Source organism: Canis lupus, chromosome 19 (genome assembly GCF_048164855.1).
Source record: "Canis lupus baileyi chromosome 19, mCanLup2.hap1, whole genome shotgun sequence".
Lineage (NCBI taxonomy): Eukaryota > Metazoa > Chordata > Mammalia > Carnivora > Canidae > Canis > Canis lupus.
In genome coordinates this window covers 44,937,012-44,958,005 of record NC_132856.1, presented here as the reverse complement: position 1 = coordinate 44,958,005, position 20,994 = coordinate 44,937,012, and the positions used below count along the sequence as shown (strand labels likewise).

The following is a 20,994-nucleotide window of genomic DNA, read 5'->3' as shown; positions in this document are numbered from 1 at the left end:
AAGAATGGAGATAGAGAACCCCCCACTGCTGCTGCACTTTTTTCTTTGCATAACTTTTTATTATCGTATAATTTCCTGCTTGTAGAAAAGTTGCAAGAATTCCTGGATACCCTTCATACAGATGTTCCCAACGGTAACATTTCCCCATATTGCTATATCCTTTTATTTTTTTCCTTAACCCTTAGAGGGTGAATTGCAGACATGGTTCCCCTTTACCCCTAAATGCTTCGGTGTATTTACTGACAGAGAGCAAGGATGTTTCCTTACATCCGCACAGCACCATTATCAAAGTTGGGAAATTGCCACCGACACGCTGTTGCCTAAGTTAGTGCCCTGATGTCTATTTCCCTGATGTCCATCTCCCGGCTTCCCCGTGCTGGAATCCAGCATGCCCTCCTCAGCTCCACGGAAGTGGGTGACACCCTCACCCCCAACCCCTCCTGCTGTGGATCTACTGATAGGATGCTCTGACATCTGAGTCCTGCTGGGGGCTGAGAGGTGGAGGGAGAAAAGAGCAGAGGCTGCCTGCTGGAGACTTTGCACCCCCTTCCTTCCCCAGCACACCCTGGGGGCTGGCCTAGGAGTCCAATAGGACAGTTGCCAACACCGCCCAACCCATGTGTCCCCTCCTTCCCACTGCTTGCAAGAGCTCCATGCTTGCAATAGCAGCTCTCATGTGCTGAGCCGACCAGAGTGCAGGCGCTCAAAGTTATGTTGTATGACTTAAGTCTTATCCACCAGGACAGGATGTGTTATTATCCCCATTTTGTAGAAAAATAAGTTTGAGACTCAGGGAGGTTAAATGACTTCCCTCAGGGTCACACAGCTACTTAAGTGGCAGAGCCAGGATTTAACCCAGGGCTGATTCCAAGGGCCTTGGGCTTTCTACCACCACTGTGATGCTTGCCTCCTGTACTGGAACTTTCCTGAAATAAAACATCGGAAAAGTGGCCTAGTGACCCCCAGCAGCTGCTGGCCAGCTCCTGGCATGACCCTTTCCCAGGGGAAGTCTTCCTTGTCCCATCAGTCATGGCATCAGCCCACTATCTAGACATCCACAGCCCTTTTCCTCCCTGTTTTTTGTTTTTAGTGTCTTGCTTTCAGTAATAAATTGATGACAGTTTCATTTGCTCCATGGCCGTGGGGTGAGCTGAGGGAGGTAGCTTCCTGTGAACTGCGTGTCCACTGGGCATTGTCACCGAACACCTCTCCCGTAATCCAATAATTATGGGAAGAGGTAATAAGATCCACGTTAGGAACAGAAACAGGCCCAGAAGGCTGATGGGATTTGTTCAAGACGGCCCAGAGGCAAAGCTGAGACTCAAATCTGGATCTTGCAATCCTCAGTTTTGGGCTTTTAAAAATCCTACTCAGGTATAATCTAGCAGGATGCAGGTGACCCGGGCCTTTTCAAAGTTCCTGAAGTGGGCGGCTGCCCGCAAGAGGGCACCGTGTCTCTGCGCGAGGACAGGGATCCCGGTGGCGATGCCTCCGGGGCGGGCGGCGAGCACTTCCCGTTTCCAGCAGCAGGGGGCGGTATGGGCCAGAGAATCGCAGGCCACACAGCTCTTGGTTAGGAACGTCCAGACCTTCGGACTGTAAACACGGGGTACACCTGTCCTAGGATCTTGTTTTTATTTTAACTCTTGATACTTTGTTCCTCATGGATTTTCCTGCATTCATTTTGATTTTTAAAAATCTCCCGTTCAAATATTATTTAGCATGATTACTGAGATTTTTTTTTTTTAATTATACTTTTGTAATTTTTTTTGGTGCTTCCTTAAATTTTGTACCCCAGTGGTTCACACAGTTTTTCACTTATTCGCGTAGGTGTTGAGGTTAGGTCAGTGGTTCTTAGTCCTGGCCAGACATTGGAATCACCTGAGGTGCTTAAAGAACCCCCAATGCCCAGGCTGCACCATAGACCAATTAAATCCGAATCTCTGGGGAGTGGGACCAGGCACGGGGAGTATTTGAAGCTCTCTAGGTGATTCCAAGCCAGAGAGGTTGAGAACCACTGGTTACTAGGTTAGGATTTTGGAAGAACCCCATCAGCTCCAGAATATCCTCCTTGGTCTGCCTCAGTCTGAACTTCCTACCATTCTAATCCTTGAGTAGTGGTACCATGCACACTAATCAGTTTGGCCAAAGTAAGTTTGGTTACTGTTTTTTTTTTTTTTTTTTTTTAATATTTTATTATTTGAGAGAGAGAGAGAGAGAGAGCAAGAGCTGGGGGCAGGGCAGGGGAAGAAGGAGCCCAATGTGGGGCTCGATCCCAGAACCCCAGAATCATTTTTTTTTAAAGATTTTATTTATTCATGAGAGACACACACAGAGGCAGAGACACAGGCAGAGGAAGAAGCAGGCTCCATGCAGGAAGCCTGATATGGGATCGTGGATCGTGGGATCACGAGACTCGCGATCCTGAGTCTCCAGGATCAGGCCCTGGGCTGAAGGCGGCACTAAACTGCTGAGCCACCTGGGCTGCCCCAAAACCCCGGAATCATGACCGGAGCTGAAAGCAGATGCTTAACCGACTATGCCACCCAGGTGCCCCTGATTACTGTTCTCTATTGATTTTGACAGGAAGTAGAGATTCAACTTGAAGGAGTTGGTGTAAGTTAATTTCGGTAGCAGGTAGGCATGTTGATTGAGCATGTTTATTCAGTTAGGATTAGATTTAGTTACATAGAATGAAAAATCCAAATAACAGAGCCTTAAAACAGAAATCTGGAGGCAGATAGTCCAATGCTGGTGTGGTATCTCTATGGTCATAGGGGATTCAAGATTCCTTTTATTTTCCCATTCTACCATAATGTGTGCTTTCTATCTTTGAGATCACCTCATGGTCCACAATGGCTGCTGGAGCACCGACCATTATTATTCATATTCCAGGCATCAAGTAAAAGAAAATGGGAGCATGGGCAAGGAGGTTCCAGTCAGCTTCCTTTAAGGAGCCTTCTCTTTTCCTTATATTTCATAGGCCAGAACTTTGTCAAATGTCTATCTGCAGGGAAGGCTGAGAAGTACAACCCTTTAGGTAGCTACCTTCACTCCCCAAATAAAATCAAACTTCTTTAAGGAAGAAGGGGCAAATGGTCAGTAACTAGCAGTTTGCAGGTGTAGCATGGAGCCACTGCAGACCAAAACTTGACCGTGGAGGGGAACTAGAAGCTAGGAGGAAGAATTAAGTGATTTTGAAGAAGAAATGGTTCATCTGGTTCCCAAAAACTTGTTGCTGTGGGTCTTTCAACAAGAGAAGCTTACTTTTAATGGGCAGCTGGGTCAGGCCCTAGTTCCTTTTCAACAAATCCCTAGTTCCTAAGTACAGCCATCTTAGCCTGACTTTTGGGTCATTTGTCTCCCAGAGCAGCCCTCTTCCTCAAGAGCCCAGACCAAGAAGGCTGTTAACACCCAAGGTGCTGTGCCTGCCCTTGCCTGGAAGGCAGAGTAGATGATTGCTGGTCTGGAGTCAGAAGGCACAGGGCATATCTTGGCAGACCCTGGCTGTGTTCTGTGAAGCTTTCTTTTTTCACTCCACCTGGAGAGGTAGTTGCACACTGTATCAGTAATGGTCTCAGCAGGAAGCAGGGTTCATAGGACTATAAGGAAGGAGGGCAGCCCTCATTTTGCACGGTTCTGATATATGTGAGTTTCAACTATCACTAATTTCAATTATTTTAAATGACACTAGGCCCTCAAGAAGACGGTTACAATTTCAGTTATGCTGGTATGTTAACTGTGATAAATTGCATGAAGCTTCGATTGCTAAGGTGTAGTTGGACTGCTAGCTCTTCATCCAGAAATCACTATGTGAACAGCACATACATAGTATGATCGGTGACCAATTATGTCACCGCTTTCGAAGACTGTGGGTGAGTGGCCACTGCACGTCCATTACTCAGTTCACGCACAGACAGCAAAGCATGCAGTTGTGTTGCCTCCTTGTCTCCTACTGATGAACTCAGGGGACATTTTACAAAGATGGGTAACAAACAGGGAACTGGCCAATAAAGAGGAAAATGCAGCAAAGCAATGAAATGTGATAATGCCGGAAGAGAAATCTGAATACAGATGGGAATTGGGAATAGGCAAGGTACTGTTCAAACTCCTTCTGGCAAGACTTTTCCAAAGAAACACTTTGATTCTCAATGTCTGTAATGTTTCAAATTAGTGTATTTATATTTGTACTACTTTTTCTCTTACCGACAGTAAGAGGGTTTTCATGCTTTCACAAACCTTTTGAAAGGTCAATCGTAATTTTCCTCATGGATCATTAAGGTTATTTTGCACAGCTGCAGCTTGCTTGGTCATTTTCACAGCCCCCAAACCATGATGAGGACTTGTGTATTTACAGAAATATGGGCGTTCTCAGCAAGGGGGCAAAGGATAGCCACAGCAGGGAGCATCCTATCCTGTAGGATTGGTCCCGGGTGGGGGTGGGGGGGTGGCAAGCAGTACTGCTGGAGCCGCTGACCAGGAACACATGGGAAGAGAGCTCTGTGCCTGGACAGGGGTGTAAGTACTTAACATGTGCTGCCATTTTTACGTCCATGCCCTATACTGGAGGACAGTCACCTGCATCTCAGCTGAGGTGCTCAGTGCTAACATCTTACCTTAGTAAAGACTAAGTGAACAGACATGGGAATCTGGGTTTCTATTCTTCCAGCGGAGGACTCCTAACACCTGCTGTGTCCTGGAATTTCCCTTGGTGCTGCTTGGCATATTGGCTGGGACACAACACACAGACGTAGGGTCAACCGGAAGGAGAAAGAACTCCCATGTCTTCAGTCAGCATTTATAGGAACCATTTCTATTGAGGGTACCCCAGACTCGATTTTCAGCAAGATGGGCTGGGTAAGTTTCAAATTACATTTTAAGTACAACTGACAGAGTGTCAGGGCAGGCGTGGGTACATCTCTCAGATGTTACTGCATATTGCTTGGGATCAAGTGTTCAAGCATTTTCCTCTCTGCTAGGAGTTTCTGTAACTTATATAAGGCATTTCCTGTGCTTTAGTTACATTTCTGGCAATCTCTTGGGGGTCTGGGACCTTCATTAAACAAAAACTTGCTATTTAAATAGAAAGGAGGCTCTGGTTGGCCTTCTGCTGAATGCTTGCATGCTCTGGTGTGGTCTTCTGTTAGGAAGTCTTTGGCTGTTTGCAGCTCTATTGCTGAGATCAATTCAGGGAGGAGTATTTCCAGGCCCTGGGGGTCTCCTAAGCCCATGTTGCTGGCTTCCTTGTGAGAGGGTGAAGAGGACTGGCAGGGCAGAGTTTCCCCACCCTCAGCACTACTGGCTTTTGGAGTGGTAATCCTTTGCTCTGGGCGCTGTTCTGTGCATTGTATGACATCAGCAGCATCCCTGATATCCACCCGCTAGATGCCAGCAGTGTGGGCTTCAGCTGTTGACAGCCCAAATGTCTGCAGATGTTGTCAGATGTCTTTTGGGGGACAAAATCTCCCCCTCCCCATCACTGAGAAGTTGAGAAGCAGTGAGAGGGAGGATACCAGCGAAGCCCTTCAAGAGAGCCTTGCAAAAAATAGTGGAGGCAGATCCTATTGACCCTATTTGTCTGATGCTCCAAATTCAGTGACTTATAAAGAAACCATATTTCCCAAGCCAAATTCAGCACATGTGACTTAATGGAGGCTTAAAAAAAACAAAACAAAACAAAAACAAAACAAAAATTCTTCTGTGAATTTATTTCTTCACCAGCAGTACACAGTTTGTATCACATTTATGTAGTTTTATTTTTTTTTAAGATTTATTCATGAGAATACACAGGAGAGAGAGAGGGGCAGAGACACAGGCAGAGGGAGAAGCAGGCTCCATGCAGGGAGCCCAATGTGGGACTCGATCCTGGGTCTCCAGGACCATGCTCTGGGCTGTGGGAGGCCCTAAACCTCTGAGCCACCCGAGCTGCCCACATTTGTGTAGTTTTAAAAAAATTTTCCCCTTCCTTTCTCTTTTTTATCCTCATGGCCATCCCCCCCATTAAATCTCTTGCATGTCTAATCCCATCTTGGTCCCTGCTTCCAGGAGGACTTAAACTGGTTCAATGACTCAAAAAAAGTGGTGCTGCCCACTGAAGACATGTGTGGCCCTGGTGGGTGGGGCTCAGATGGTTGCATGAGAGTCCGAGGAAAGGAGTAGAGTGGGGCCAGGCTTCCCCTGGCTGCCTCTGGGCAAAGACTGAGCACGGCAGGGGCGCAGGTGCCACACCCCTCCTGCCCAATGAGGGGACTCCTCTAATGGGGAATTTCAGCCTGGGGAGTCCCCAGCGGCCTGGCCCAGATTTTCTCAGGACTGCACTGCGGCCTTAGGTTCTTCCCCCCACCCCCCGTCCTTCTCTCCTTCTCTGCTTATGCAGGGGCTGTCCCTATACTGCAGAGCCCCCCCCTACTCAAACCCTTGATCCCTCAAACCCTTGATCCCTCACAGGTGTTTCCCCAAATAAATCTCTTGCACTTCTAATCCCATTTTGCTGTCTGCTTCTCAGAGGATCAGACAAGTAATGGATTCCCTTCCCTAAAAATAAATTTGTATAAAACAAGATAGTTTGTAGCAAAACCATATCCCAGGCAATGAATAGTTCTAACACTTAAAAGCAGGGATGTACCAGAAGATTGGGGTGTGTGATCATACCACCAGTGTTTTCTGAGAGTGGATTGTATTTCTAAGTGAGGATTTATCTGTACTAAGAATGGCCATTTCTTATTGCCTTCCCCACCCCTTTACAGGAACTTCCTCCAATTCAGAAGGCACCTGCACAGAGATGTTATCCTAATTCCCCTCACCCTGCTTCCCCCACCTCCCTTGCCAACATGGATTTGGAATCACATCATATCCAGATAAAGGGAACCATAGATCTCTTCAGGTGACCGACATAGGGATACTCTAAACTAGGGTGCTGTTTCACCCCCACACCCACACAAATCCCTCTCTTTATTCTCATCTATCCCTTCTTCCTCTTCCAATGTAATGATCCTTATCCCACCATGAAGATATGAGACTAGGATAGAGAGAAGGCTGGGACTTGAAGGTCAAGGCTTTGCCTTTGCAGTGAAAAAAAGTTGTTCCCAGTAGCAGGCTCCGACCAGCCAGGTGCTCACAGGTAGACCATGAAGTTCTCCCGCCAAACAGAGCCAACCTCACAGATCACCAACATCAGACGAGGTCTGACAAAACAGGTCCATTCCACAGTCATGTCTGAGGGCAGACAAAATCAAGGCCACTGTGCAAACCACAAAAACCACCCAACGTCCCCCACTGCCAGCTAACACAAGTGACAGTTCTCTTTTTTACCAAACACAGCTTTAGCTTTGCTGCTTTTGTCTGAGCTTCTATATAAAAATCAAGATACCCAATCATAGAATTGATCCTGCTTCCTCAAAGCACCCAATCCAGAAGGAACTCCTGCTTCCTTGAAACTGCCCCCACAGTACTTAACACAAGTTCTATTATAAGTCGTTTGTAACACCTACGGACTGGGATGGCCCAGGACTCCTCATCTAGACTCATCTAGACACCTATGCAGTCTCCCTCACTGCAGCAAATCAGTAAATCCAACTTTGTTCCTGATGGTCTTTGGCAATGGGCATAGACAGGTGGTCCACAGGTGGCCAGGCCCTGGCTTGTCTTAGCACTTTAGCTCCCGGGCCTGTCTCCAAGGTGCTGCATGCATCCTATGAGAGAGAAAAAAGAGAAGAAAGTGAAGGCAAGACCATAACAAGAAAAAAGGTCTCATATGTACGGCTAGGGTGAATCTCCTGACTATGGTTCCAATTCTTTTTTTTTTTTTTTTTTTAAGATTTTATTTATCTATTCATGAGAGACACAGAGAGGCAGAGATATAGGCAGAGGGAGAAGCAGGCTTCCTGCAGTGAGCCTGATGTGGGACTCGATCCTGGGACTCCAGGATCACACTCTGGGCCGAAGGCAGGTGCTAAACCACTGAGCCATCCAGGGATCCCTATGGTTCCAATTCTAATGAATTGCTCTGGGCTTTGAACAATTCATACAAAAGTGGAGCTACATGTATCCTTCACAGGCCTGCAGAGTAAGTTTTCAACAAGTCAGGGATGAGAGCAAGGTGGGCCCAATGGCCGACTTACAGACAAACCACTTGCCCCAGCTGGGAGGAAGCAGCACGCTGAGGGAAAGCGGAAGGTACAGAGAACATGAGGAAGTGAACTGAGAGATAGTGCAAGTTGGAAGGAGAAGAGCTAAGAACATCAGAAGGAAACAGCTGCAAATGGACCCTAGGGGCCAGAGACGAGGAAAAGAGGAGGCCAAATTCATCCTGACCGTGAATCCTCTGCCCTTGAAGTATATCTCTGCCAAGGGACAACAACTTCGGGGAGACCCTGGGAGAAATGGTGGGGGCAGGGGCTGGAAAGGTGGGGCAGATAAACACCAAAGTGAGGGAGAAGAGGAGAGGGCCATCCACTCCTGGGAATGGGGTTCAAAATTCACCTCCGAGTGTGACTTGAGTGGGAGCCTCAACTGGGCAAGTGTTCCCCTTACCTTTATGTGTCAGAAGGAAACTATCAAAGATAAGACTCCGGAGCAGATGCCAAGGCCCAGCCTTACTGCAGCCTTTACGATACTCTCCCCAAGACTTCTTGGGTTCTCCGAGCAGCTACCAATCAGTCGCCTTTCAAGAGAAACAACAGATCAATAACGAGGGTGGCCTTCCAGAGACTCAAGAGGTCAAAATTAACAGCCCAGCTTCCAGCGAGTGAGAGGAAGCAGAGTGTACCAGTTAGGAAAACAAATGCTTCCAAGGAGGGACGAGACGAATGGGGCTGTGGGTCCAAAGACAAGGAGCAGAGAGGCGCCTAGAAGGGAGCAGCAGCAGGTGCAGGTGCAGGTGCAGGTGCAGGTGCGCAGGCTGACCCCGAAGCCTCGCCGTCCTTGCACACTGCCACCCTTCGGAGCTGCGGACTTAAACTGTGGGAGAGCTGTTGGGCCCCAGTTAGGGAGATGCATGCTTTCCCCCTCCTCGCCCCCCAGATCGCAGGCCCCAACCGTGAGGCCAGGGGTCTCCCGGAGCAAACCTCTTCTGTCCTCAGCGGTGAAAACGTTCACCAGAAGCTCAGTCGGCGACGCCGTGGCACAGTTTCATGGATAAACGGGCTCGTTCTCCATCCGGCCAAGAAAGTCCCCGACTGGGGTCCCAGCAGGTCCATCGGCCGTGCCCCGCCGCCGCGGCCTCAAACCTGCCTTCCAGCGGCTTCTGCGCCCGCTTCCGTGCCCTCTACCTGGAGGCCCACCTGCAAGCCACGTCCGCGGGCAGGGCCGGGCGGGCTCACGGCCTCCCCCGTGCTGTCCCACCGGGACCAGAGAGCCGTTCTCCGCTGCGTGCAGGAGAGAGGACCGGAGCACCGGCTTCACTTCCAGAGACTAACGGCGGCGCCAACCGCCAGGTGAGATCCAGCCAACCGCCAGGTGAGATCCAGCCAACCGCCAGGTGAGATCCAGCCAACCGCCCCCGGCCCGGCCCCGCCCTGGCCCCCGGCCCCGCCCCCGTCCAGCCCCGCCCACTCCCGCCTTCCCCTCCGCAGCAAGTCCCCGCCTACACCACCACCCACCGCCTCCGTTTCCCCACCCCCACAGCCTAGGGCCGTCACCCCCCTCCGCCCCCGCTCTCCCCACCCCCGCCACGCCCCCGCTCCGCCTCTGCCTGGAGCTCCCTCCCCTCCCCCAGGGCAGCGCCCACGGGGGCTCCGCCTCCAAGCCTTAAGGTCTTTCTCACCCTCTGTGAGGCTCCGGCATCTTTGGCACCGGTTGTCCTCACCCTGGTCCGTTTCATTTCATTTTTTGTTTTTTGTAAATTTATTTTTTATTGGAGTTCAATTTGCCAACATATACCATAACACCCAGTGCTCATCCCATCAAGTGCCCCCCTCGGTGCCCATCACCCAGTCACCCCCACCCCCCGGCCGCCTCCCCTTCCCCCACCCCTAGTTTGTTTCCCAGAGTTAGGAGTCTCTCATGTTCTGTCTCCCTTTCTGATATTTCCCACTCATTTTTTCTCCTTTCCTCTTTATTCCCTGTCACTATTTTTTATATTCCCCAAATGAATGAGACCATATAATGTTTGTCCTCCGATTGACTTACTTCACTCAGCATAATACCCTCCAGGTCCATCCACATCGAAGCAAATGGTGGGTATTTGTCGTTTCTAATGGCTGAGGAATATTCCATTGTATACATAGACCACATCTTCTTTATCCATTCATCTTTCGATGGACACCGAGGCTTCTTCAACAATTTAGCTATTGTGGACATTGCTGCTATAAACATGGGGTGCAGGTGTCCCGGCGTTTCATTGCATCTGTATCTTTGGGGTAAATCCCCAGCAGAGCAATTGCTGGGTGTAGGGCAGGTCTATTTTTAACTCTTTGAGGAACCTCCACACAGTTTTCCAGGGTGGCTGCACCAGTTCACATTCCCACCCACAGTGCAGGAGGGTTCCCCTTTCTCCACATCCTCTCCAACATTTGTGGTTTCCTGCCTTGTTAATGTTCCCCATTCTCACTGGTGTGAGGTGGTATCTCATTGTGGTTTTGATTTGTGATGGCCAGTGATGCGGAGCATTTTCTCATGTGCTTGTTGGCTATATCTATATAGCTTGTTGGCTACATATGTCTTCCTCTCTGAGATTTGTTCATGTCTTTTGCCCATTTCATGATTGGATTGTTTGTTTCTTTGCTGTTGAGTTTAATAAGTTCTTTATAGATCTTGGAAACTAGCCCTTTATCTGATACGTCATTTGCAAATATCTTCTCCCATCTGTAGGTTGTCTTTTACTTTTGTTGACTGTATCTTTTGCTGTGCAAAAGCTTCTTATCTTGATGAAGTCCCAATAGTTCATTTTTGCTTTTGTTTCTCTTGCCTTCATGGATGTATCTTGCAAGAAGTTACTGTGGCCAAGTTCAAAAAGGGTGTTGCCTGTGTTCTCCTCTAGGATTTTGATGGACTCTTGTCTCACATTTAGATCTTTCATCCATTTTGAGTTTATCTTTGTGTATGGTGCAAGAGAGTGATTTAGTTTCATTCTTCTGCATGTGGATGTCCAATTTCCCCAGCACCATTTATTAAAGAGACTGTCCTTGTTCCAGTGGATAGTCTTTCCTGCTTTGTCGAATATTAGTTGACCATAGAGTTGACAGCCCATTTCTGGGTTCTCTATTCTGTTCCATTGATCTATGTGTCTGTTTTTGTGCCAGTACCACACTGTCTTGATGACCACAGCTTTGTAGTACAACCTGAAATCTGGCATTGTGATGCCCCCAGCTATGGTTTTCTTTTTTTAATATTCCCCTGGCTATTCGGGGTCTTTTCTGATTCCACACAAATCTTAAAATAATTTGTTCCAACTCTCTGAAGAAACCATTTACCATTCAAATGGTCCTCAAAAGAAAGCAGGGGTAGCCATCCTTATATCAGATAAACTAAAGAAGACCGTAGTGGAAAAAAAAAAAAAAAGAAGACTGTAGTGAGAGATGAAGAGGGACACTATATCCTACTTAAAGGATTTATCCAACAAGAGGACTTAACAATCATCAATATATATATGCCCCGAATATGGGAGCTGCCAAATATATCAATCAATTAATAAGCAAAGTTAAGACATACTTAGATAATAATACACATACTTGGTGACTTCAATGTAGCACTTTCTACACTCGATAGGTCTTTTTTTTTTTTTTTTTTCCCCCGATAGGTCTTCTAAGCACAACATCTCTAAAGAAACAAGAGCTTTAAGTGATACACTGGACCAGATGGGTTTCACAGATATCTACAGAACTTTACATCCAAAAGCAACTGAATACACATTATTCTCAAGTGCACATGGAACTTTCTCCAGAATAGACCACATACTGGGTCACAAATCAGGTCTTAACTGATACCAAAAGATTGGGATTGTCCCCTGTATATTTTCAGACTATAATGCTTTGAAATTAGAACTCAATCACAAGAAGAAGTTTGGAAGGATTTCAAACACGTGGAGGTTAAGGACCATCCTGCTAAAAGATGAAAGGGTCAACCAGGAAATTAAGGAAGAATTAAAAAGATTCATGGAAACTAATGAGAATGAAGATACAACCGTTCAAAATCTTTGGGATACAGCAAAAACAGTCCTGAGGGGGAAATACATCGCAATACAAGCAGCCATCCAAAAACTGGAAAGAACTCAAATACAAAAGCTAACCTTACACCTAAAGGAGCTAGAGAAAAAACAGCAAATAGATCCTACACCCAGCAGAAGAGAGTTAATAAAGATTCGAGCAGAACTCAATGAAATAGACACCAGAAGAACTGTGGAACAGATCAACAAAACCAGGAGTTGGTTCTTTGAAAGAATTAATAAGATAGATAAACCATTAGCCAGCCTTATTAAAAAGAAGAGAGAGAAGGGGGATCCCTGGGTGGCGCAGCGGTTTAGCGCCTGCCTTTGGCCCAGGGCGCGATCCTGAAGTCCCGGGATAGAGTCCCACGTCGGGCTCCCGGTGCATGGAGCCTGCTTCTCCTTCTGCCTATGTCTCTGCCTCTCTCTCTCTCTGTGTGACTATCATAAATAAATAAAAATTAAAAAAAAAAAAGAAGAGAGAGAAGACTCAAATTAATAAAATCATGAATGAGAAAGGAGAGATCACTACCAACACCAAGGAAATACAAACAATTTTAAAAACATATTATGAACAGCTATACGCCAATAAATTAGGCAATCTAGAAGAAATGGATGCATTTCTGGAAAACCACAAACTACCAAAACTGGAACTGGAAGAAATAGAAAACCTGAACAGGCCAATAACCAGGGAGGAAATTGAAGCAGCCATCAAAAACCTCCCAAGACACAAAAGTCCAGGGCCAGATGGCTTTCTGGGGAATTCTATCAAATGTTTAAAGAAGAAACCATACCTATTCTACTAAAACTGTTCGGAAAGATAGAAAGAGATGGAATACTTCCAAACTCGTTCTATGAGGCCAGCATCACCTTAATTCCAAAACCAGACAAAGACCCCACCAAAAAGGAGAATTATAGACCAATATCCCTGATGAACATGGATGCAAAAATTCTCAGCAAGATATTAGCCAGTAGAATACAACAATACATTAAGAAGATTATTTACCATGACCAAGTAGGATTTATCCCCGGGATGCAAGGCTGGTTCAACACTCTTAAAACAATCAATGAGATTCATCATATCAGCAAGAGAAAAAACAAGAACCATATGATCCTCTCAATAGATGCAGGGAAAGCATTTGACAAAATACAGCATCCATTCCTGATCAAAACTCTTCAGAGTGTAGGGATAGAGGGAACATGCCTCAACATCTTAAAAGCCATCTATGAAAAGCCCAACAGCAAATATCATTCTCAGTGGGGAAGCACTGGGAGCCTTTCCTCTAAGATCAGGAACAAGACAGGGATGTCCACTCTCACTACTGCTATTCAACATAGTACTGGAAGTCCTCGCCTCAGCAATCAAGCAACAAAAAGAAATAAAAGGCATTCAAATTGGCAAAGAAGAAGTCAAACTCTCCCTCTTCACCGATGGCATGATACTCTACATAGAAAACCCAAAAGACTCCACCCCAAGATTGCTAGAACTCATACAGCAATTTGGCAGTGTGGCAGGATACAAAATCGATGCCCAGAAGTCAGTGGCATTTCTATACACTAACAATGAGACTGAAGAAAGAGAAATTAAGGAGTCAATCCCATTTACAATTGCACCCAAAAAGCGTAAGATACCTAGGAATAAACCTAACCAAAGAGGTAAAGGATCTATACCCTAAAAACTACAGAACACTTCTGAAAGAAATTGAGGGAGACACAAAGAGATGGAAAAATATTCCATGCTCATGGATTGGAAGAATTAACATTGTGAAAATGTCAATGCTACCCAGGGCAATTTACACGTTTAATGCAATCCCTATCAAAATACCATGGACTTTCTTCAGAGACCTGGTCCATTTTAAACATAGTTTATAATCGTGGCTTCGAAGTGGGAGGCAGGATGGAGAGACAGTTGATTCGGACACAGGCCTCAAGACCTGCCTCATTCTCCCTGGGAAGCATCTGCAGGTCTGGCCTCGGGACTCTTGCCTCCCTGCCCCAGCATGAGAGCGTTACCTTAGGAAATAGAAAGATCTGGAAACATGAGGGGCCCGAGGTAACCCGGGATCTTTGGATGGAGATTTTTGTTGTTGGCATTTTTGGGGGGCAGCTCTTGGAGATGTCTGGGAGGAAGATGTCCCTTGAGTACCACTGGTCCTTTATGTAATGGTCCTCTTGTGGCAAGAGCTCTTTCATTGGGATTTGCTGGAAGAATTTGACCAGCCAAAGAGACAAAGCTTGTGACCCTCTTCCCCTTTCCTCCTGTAATTGCTTTTCAGTGTCTTGGAGCATCTGTTCAGAGAAGGTCAAGGGTGATGTCTATTCTGCAGAAGCTCATCCCTAAAATAGCCATTGTCTTCAAAACCTTCCTGATTGTTTGGGTCCTTAGAGAACCGGGGAAAGAGGACCTGAAATATGTCACTTCAGAAACTTGAGATAGGACTTAAATATCATAGAAGTGTCCACCCCAAACCCTGGGTATGCTGAGGTGGACTAGGAATGCTCTATAGTGCCACCCTCTCCACGTGAGCCGGTTTGGTTATTTATTTATTAATTTGTTTATTTATTTGTTTATTTTCTGGTTCACCTGAATATGGATTTCCTTTCCCCTTCAGGTGAGAAAAATATTAGGTTGCTGTTAAAGAAACAGTAGTTCTCTCTGCAAAGGCTTGGAATCAAGATTAAGTCTTGAGGTGAGCCTGTCTCTTACAGGAGCAGAATCTATCATCTTCTAGCTGCCCTGGCCTTCAGCATTGATGAGGACCATGAGAGAGTGCATGATTTCTTTTTATAGCATCCAAAATGTAAGTTATTAGTGAAAGGATATTGCTAAGAAATCATGGCAATATACTGTAATCGGCTTATAGATTAATACAGCTTGTTTGCTAATGTAAATAACTTGCAATGTAGTCTGTTGCCTTGGGAGCAAAGCTAGAAACAAAAGCACTGAATTGGGAAAACTGAATGAAAATTGGCAAAGAGTCCTCATCACATTTGCTTGCTGTCCCTGCAGTCTCAGCCCCACATACATTCCTTTACTAGTTTAGAGGTGTCTTAACAGCTCCAGAGAGCATGCCACACTTTTTGAATGAATGAGTGAATGCTATCACCAAAGGTTTGTAATCTTCCCCCCCCCTTTGTCCCACCTGCTGTGTGTCTGAACCTTTCCTTATAGCACTTCATGTGGCAGCTGCTTCTCCACCCACGCTTAGCCTAGCACCATGTCTTCCACATCGTATGTATTTGATAGCAGTGAATTGAAATAACTGAATCGAGTTGGGTACGCAGCAGAATAAATACCACACAGTTTAGCTCTACCTGTGCTAAAATTCTTTGTGCAGACCAAAGCAGATGTGATACCATGTTCAATTATGGCTCAACCCTTGACAAGGATCTGAAGACAAATAGAAACATCTTGATCTATTTGTGCAAGAAGTCTGTGCTTGCAGCATCTGTAGCAAGTGTAAATTTTTATCTTAAAAATCGATGTCTCTGGCCTGGAGAGAATGAATTAGATTGATTTTTTTTTTTTTTAACACTGAAGACAGAAACTTCGTTATCTCAGAAGGGTTTGTTACCCATGTTATTTAAGGAAAACATAATTGAAAATACAACTTCATCCTGGGTACGGTGGACTGATTTGACACTAGACTTTTTTTTAAAAAAGGTATAAGGCACTTTTATCTTTGTTATTGTAAGTGTCTCTGTAGCAGTGGTTCTCAAAGAGACCATCTGCCAAAATATCACTGGGTTGCCATTTAAGAGGAAGTGAGGAAGTTTTCTGGAAAGATCTAACCCCTGACTGGAAGGATCGCCTCTGAATAACCTATTTCCCCATTGTCCTTCCCTTCAGCTGGGCCTCAGTGTCTGCATCTGTAAAATGAATGGGCTGGTCCCTGGATAATCTTTAACATTCCTTCTAATTATAACTTTCACAATTCTTTTTTTTTTTTTTTTTTTATCAGCCGAAATGAAGGGCACTTGGTCAGCTACTACCAAATGGTGAATCTTAGGGTGTTTTTGCTCTTAAAAGTGATTCTATAAGGAATGACTTCTGCTTTCACTGTCTCCCAAAGTATTTGTGTCTATAAGTAAGTGTTTGCATTTCAAATAGAAACTCTGACAATGGCAGGAGAGTGAAGTCTGGCCTCTTGTAAACCAGGCATTGCTTAGAATGAGTCACAGACTATCTTAAAAATACTGAAAATCTTAATTAGTGTTTTTTCTTCTTAAATCAATTTTATTGAGATGTAATTTACCTACATTAAAATGCACGTTTTTGAACTGTTGATCAGTTTTGACAAATATTTACTCCCAGGGAAACCACTCCCCAACACCCCCCAAAGTTCCCTCATATCCTTTTGTAGCCAAGGCTCTCATCAGACTGGTCTTTAATATAGATACATCTTCCCTTTGCATCCTATTTTTTTACTTTCCTAGGGACACAGAGGTGAACAGAGGCCAAAACCCTGCACTTGGGGCTTACATGCTAGTTCGGTAGGGTGAGCAGTTCTTCAGCTAGCCCAAGCCCCAGTTTAACTAATTCAACCTCTCTTACTGGATAAGGAGATAAGACTGTTCAGACCTTTGGAGGATGCCCCACATGGGGGCTCCCCTCACCCTTGAAACAAATCACTTTTCGCCCACAGGATGAGGAAGTTCTTACTCTGTCTCCTACAGCTGAATGCCAATGAAGTCTTCCCTTCTTTTTTTTTTTTTTTTTTTCAACAGTGTGGGAAGCCAATCCCAGAGCTCTGAATGGATAACAGCCGGGAGCAGAATTACTGGGTTCTTCAGATGCATTTTGTTTTCCTTCTCTAGAAGATGGTAGCTTGTTTTAGAAAAACACTCGGTCCCCAAGAATTATTTATTTTCTGAAGAATCATGATGTATGGCAAATGTATCCTCAGTGGGACAAACCACGTAGAATAAGATGGCAAGTTAGATACAAGCCTGGTTAATGTCCCATGGTGCCATGAAACCATAGCCTTTGAGGTTTATGTTTTCTACTGGACAGAGTTCATTTGCATCTCTACAAAAATCATTCGCAATTTATCAGTTTATACAAATGAACATACACTCTTAATAGAATCTAGGTCCCAATCAATAGTAAGTCAACCAAAAATTTCATTTCCTCATAGCACTGAATAATCCTTAGGTGAACTTGTTAGACAGTGCTCTGGGAGACTCAGAAAGGACATTCAGTCCATCATTTTGCATCATTTTCAAGTTTTGGATAATCTGTCTTAATGTGATTGACCATACTCCTGCAAAATAATAACCAACCTTCATTAGACCAGAGGGACAAGTGTCTCTTCCGTGGCCTATTGAGCTGTTGCCAACTGATGCTACTACCACTGCCATATCAGGTATTTTTCACCCCAGATCTCTCCTCTACCACCTGGGCAAATTGGTGACCTTCTCAGTACAATCTGATGAATGAGTTACTTCTTGCAGCTGCCTGTTTGATGTCTTCCTATAATGGAAAGGACCATTGCTCAGGAATGTTTGGCTTTCCTGAAAAAACAAACAAACAAAACCCCCAAAACTGGGGCTCTGGGCAGCCTGGGTGGCGCAGCGGTTTAGTGCCACCTGCAGCCGGGGTGTGGTCCTGGAGTCCTGGGATAGAACCCCACGTCGGGCTCCCTGCATGGAGCCTGCTTCTCCCTCTGCCTCTCTCTCTCTTTCTGAATAAATAAATAAATAAATCTTACAAAAAAACCTGGGACTCTGAGTAAAAGGATTGATTCATTCTTCTTTGGCAACTTAATTTAATTTTTAAAAAGACTTTATTGGACAGAGAATGAGAGGGCACAAGTAGGGGAAGTGGCAGGGGGAGAGGGAGAAGCAGGATCCCCTGCTTGTGCTGAGCAGGGAGCCTGATGTGGGGCTTGATCCCAGGACCCTGAGATCATGACTTGAGCCCAGGGCAAGTGCTTAACCAACTGAGCCACCCAGGAGGCCCTAATCTGTTTTGTTTTTGGGATTCCACTTATAAGTGAAATTCTACGTTATTGGTCTTTCTCTGTCTGACTTATTTCACTTAGCATACTACCCTCTAGGTCCATCCATGTTGTTGTGAATATAAATGCATTTGGAGTGCTACCTGCTGTCTTGGAATGCCCTCCCTTTGCATCCCCCACTCCTCAAACAGGAGGCTGGAGTCCACCTCCTAGGTCTGCCACTTTCTTCCAGGTGACCTTAAGTAAAAGTCACACATTCTTTGTATCTCTTCATTTAAATTTCAAAGAAAAAGAAGGGGAATAAGACAGTTAGCTGCAGGACTCACAGGATGGTTCTAAGAACCACTTCAGAGTTTATTGAGTTAAGTGCCAGGCACTCACTGCTGCACTGTGAAATAAAACTGCAGTGATGTTTGCGAGGATACTTTGCAAATCGAAAGAGAAGCTGTAATTAGTTGAGATCAAAGACCCATGACAGTTAGCCTGAGGGCTGGGCCTCCTGGGTGGCTGCAGGGACCAGGGGTAAGATGTGGATGATGGTGGGAAGAGATTTAACCTGGTGGAATGTCCGATGATCCTGCTGGTGTTCAGCCTGCAGACAAGCTCAGGCAACAGGGTGAGTGGCCGGCAGCCAAGTAATTAGTTGTGTGAAAAAGAATCAAGAATGGAATTGGTCCCTACTGGCCTCCTGAGCCCCACTGAGTCCACCCAGGGTCCAAGTGGCTCTTTCATTCACTCCCACAGGCCCGTGGACTTGAATTTTGGCTAAAAATATAGTTTCCCTTAAAATTACAGAGCAGCCACAAAACGAGTTTCTGAGTAGCCCTTCCCATGTGGCAGCCTGCTTTCCCTGAACCCAGGGAACAGCCTGACCCTCTCCTGGCCCTAGTCCCAAGGTTAAGGGCTGAGTGGATCAACAGTTAAGGAGTGTGTGGAAGCAATAAAGTTCCGAGTCACTAGAGGTGTGTAGAAGAAGCTTCCAGCAGGGTGTGAGCAGGCGTTTCTGCTGCCACACCTTCTAGTCTTTTCCAGCCAGTAGTCTCTCAGGGAGTAACCTGGGATCTCTGACCAGAGAGGGGTGAAATCTGGCCAAACCAGTCACAACACCTGGGGTGAGGAGGGTGGAAGGGAGGCTCAAATCTGAAACACTAGACTTAGTAGAGGTCGGCAGGACTGCAATACTTTTTGAGACATTTAACAACCACCGAATCTTTTTAACAGTTTTAACAAGTTATATATATATATGTTTATTTATTTATTTATTTATATTTTTAAATGTTTATTTATTTAAGTAATATCTACACTCAATGTGGGGTCCAAATCCATGACCCTGATATCAAAAGTCACATGCTCTTCTGACTGAGCCAGCCAGGTGCCCTAAGTTTTAAAAAGTTTTAATTTTTTAAAAAAAGATTTTATTTATTTATTCATGAGAGACTCAGAAGGAGAGAGAGGCAGAGACACAGGCAGAGGGAGAAGCAGGTTCTATGCAGGGAGCCTGACGTGGGACTCGATCCTGAGTCCCCAGGATCACGCCCCGGGCTGAAGGCGGCACTAAACCGCTGAGCCAGTCGGGCTGCCCAGTTTTAATTTTTTTTTTTTTTTTTTAAACAAGTTTTAAGAAGGAAGTTTTCAGGGACGTCTCGGTGGTTCAGTGGTTGAGCATTTGCCTTCAGCTCAGGGGTGTGATCCCAGGGTCTGGGGATTAAGTCCCACATTGGGCTCCCTGCATGAAACCTGCTTCTCCCTCTGCCTAGGTCTCTGCTTCTCTCTCTCTCTCTCTTTCTGTGTCTTTCATGAATAAATAAAATCTTTTTTAAAAAAGGGAGTTTTCATTTTATTGTTTCTTTATTTTTATTATTTTTTAAAAGATTTTATTTATTTTTTCATGAGAGAGAGATAGAGATAGAGGCAGAGACAGAAGCAGGCTCCATGCAGGAAGCCTGACGTGGGACTCGATCCAGGGTCTCCAGGATCACACCCTGGGCTGAAGGTAGGCGCTAAACCGCTGAGCCACCAGGGCTGCCCTCTTTATTATTTTAAACAAATTTTTATTCACTCATTTAGGTAATCTCCACACCCAATGTGGGTCTCGAACTCATGACCTCAAGATCAAGAGTCACATGCTCTTCCGACTGAGCCAATCAGGTGCCCTCATTTTACTGCATTTTGAAATAAGAAGTACCTTCTCAAGGTTAAATTTAAAACTTACACAAGGGTATTGCAATGACAAGATTCCCAGAGCCACAGTTTCCTTCCATGAAGGCAAACACTTCACACCTCCCATTTAACAAGATTTTTTTTTTTAACCTGCTTTTAAAACTTCTCTCCTGTTTAGAGGCTATTTAGAGGCAAAGACTGAACTCCACATTGCAGAAGAATTGATATGGTTTCCGACCACTGTAGGGGTTCAGAACAAGTTGCAAAGTAATCAAGGCCCAAAGACTGGGGAAGAAACTTTGGCCTTTCCGCCTAACTGCCTAAAAGAATTTAGATGAAGATAGGATTCTTAGAAGAGGGATACATGAAATCACTGCATGATAACACAAACCAGGGTGGTAGACGGGGAGGGATTTAGCAAGTCTGTTTGTTAAAATTCCTCCTGATGTCCCATTGTTTCCCCAGCAAACATTTGTTTACCAAAACATTTACTTTCTCCTCTTCCTGTGAATTGCCTTCCCTCTGAAGTCTCACACCTCTACCTCCTCTCTTTAGTTCAGGATGACATGTATACCTCATTTTGCCTGACTGTCTTTGGAATCTCATGTGTATATGGATTCCCCATATGTACACATTTTAAGTTAGATTTTCTTTTCTTTTTCTTTTTTTCCCTTTTTTTTCTCTTTTTTATTTTTTCTTTTTTTCTTTCTTTTCTTTTTAAATTTTATTTAT

General features: G+C 45.2%; 1 protein-coding gene and 1 long non-coding RNA gene across 2 annotated transcripts in view; one reads left to right on the top strand and one right to left on the bottom strand.

Moving 5' to 3' along the window:
* The window catches only part of CLEC3B (C-type lectin domain family 3 member B), an 8,728-nt gene extending 8,257 nt beyond the window's left edge, over positions 1-471 (top strand). Inside the window, exon 4 of the mRNA XM_072788169.1 lies at positions 388-471. Within this exon, the coding sequence (XP_072644270.1) occupies positions 388-471 (84 nt within the window). The remainder of the gene's footprint in view (positions 1-387) is intronic.
* Positions 472-5,685: 5,214 nt separating this feature from the next.
* LOC140610450 (uncharacterized) lies at positions 5,686-9,504 on the bottom strand. Its single transcript, XR_012012101.1, has 3 exons — positions 9,066-9,504; positions 8,533-8,662; positions 5,686-7,691 (listed from the first exon to the last, which is right to left on the bottom strand). It is a non-coding gene; the product is annotated as an uncharacterized lncRNA (long non-coding RNA).
* Positions 9,505-20,994: the final 11,490 nt, after the last annotated feature.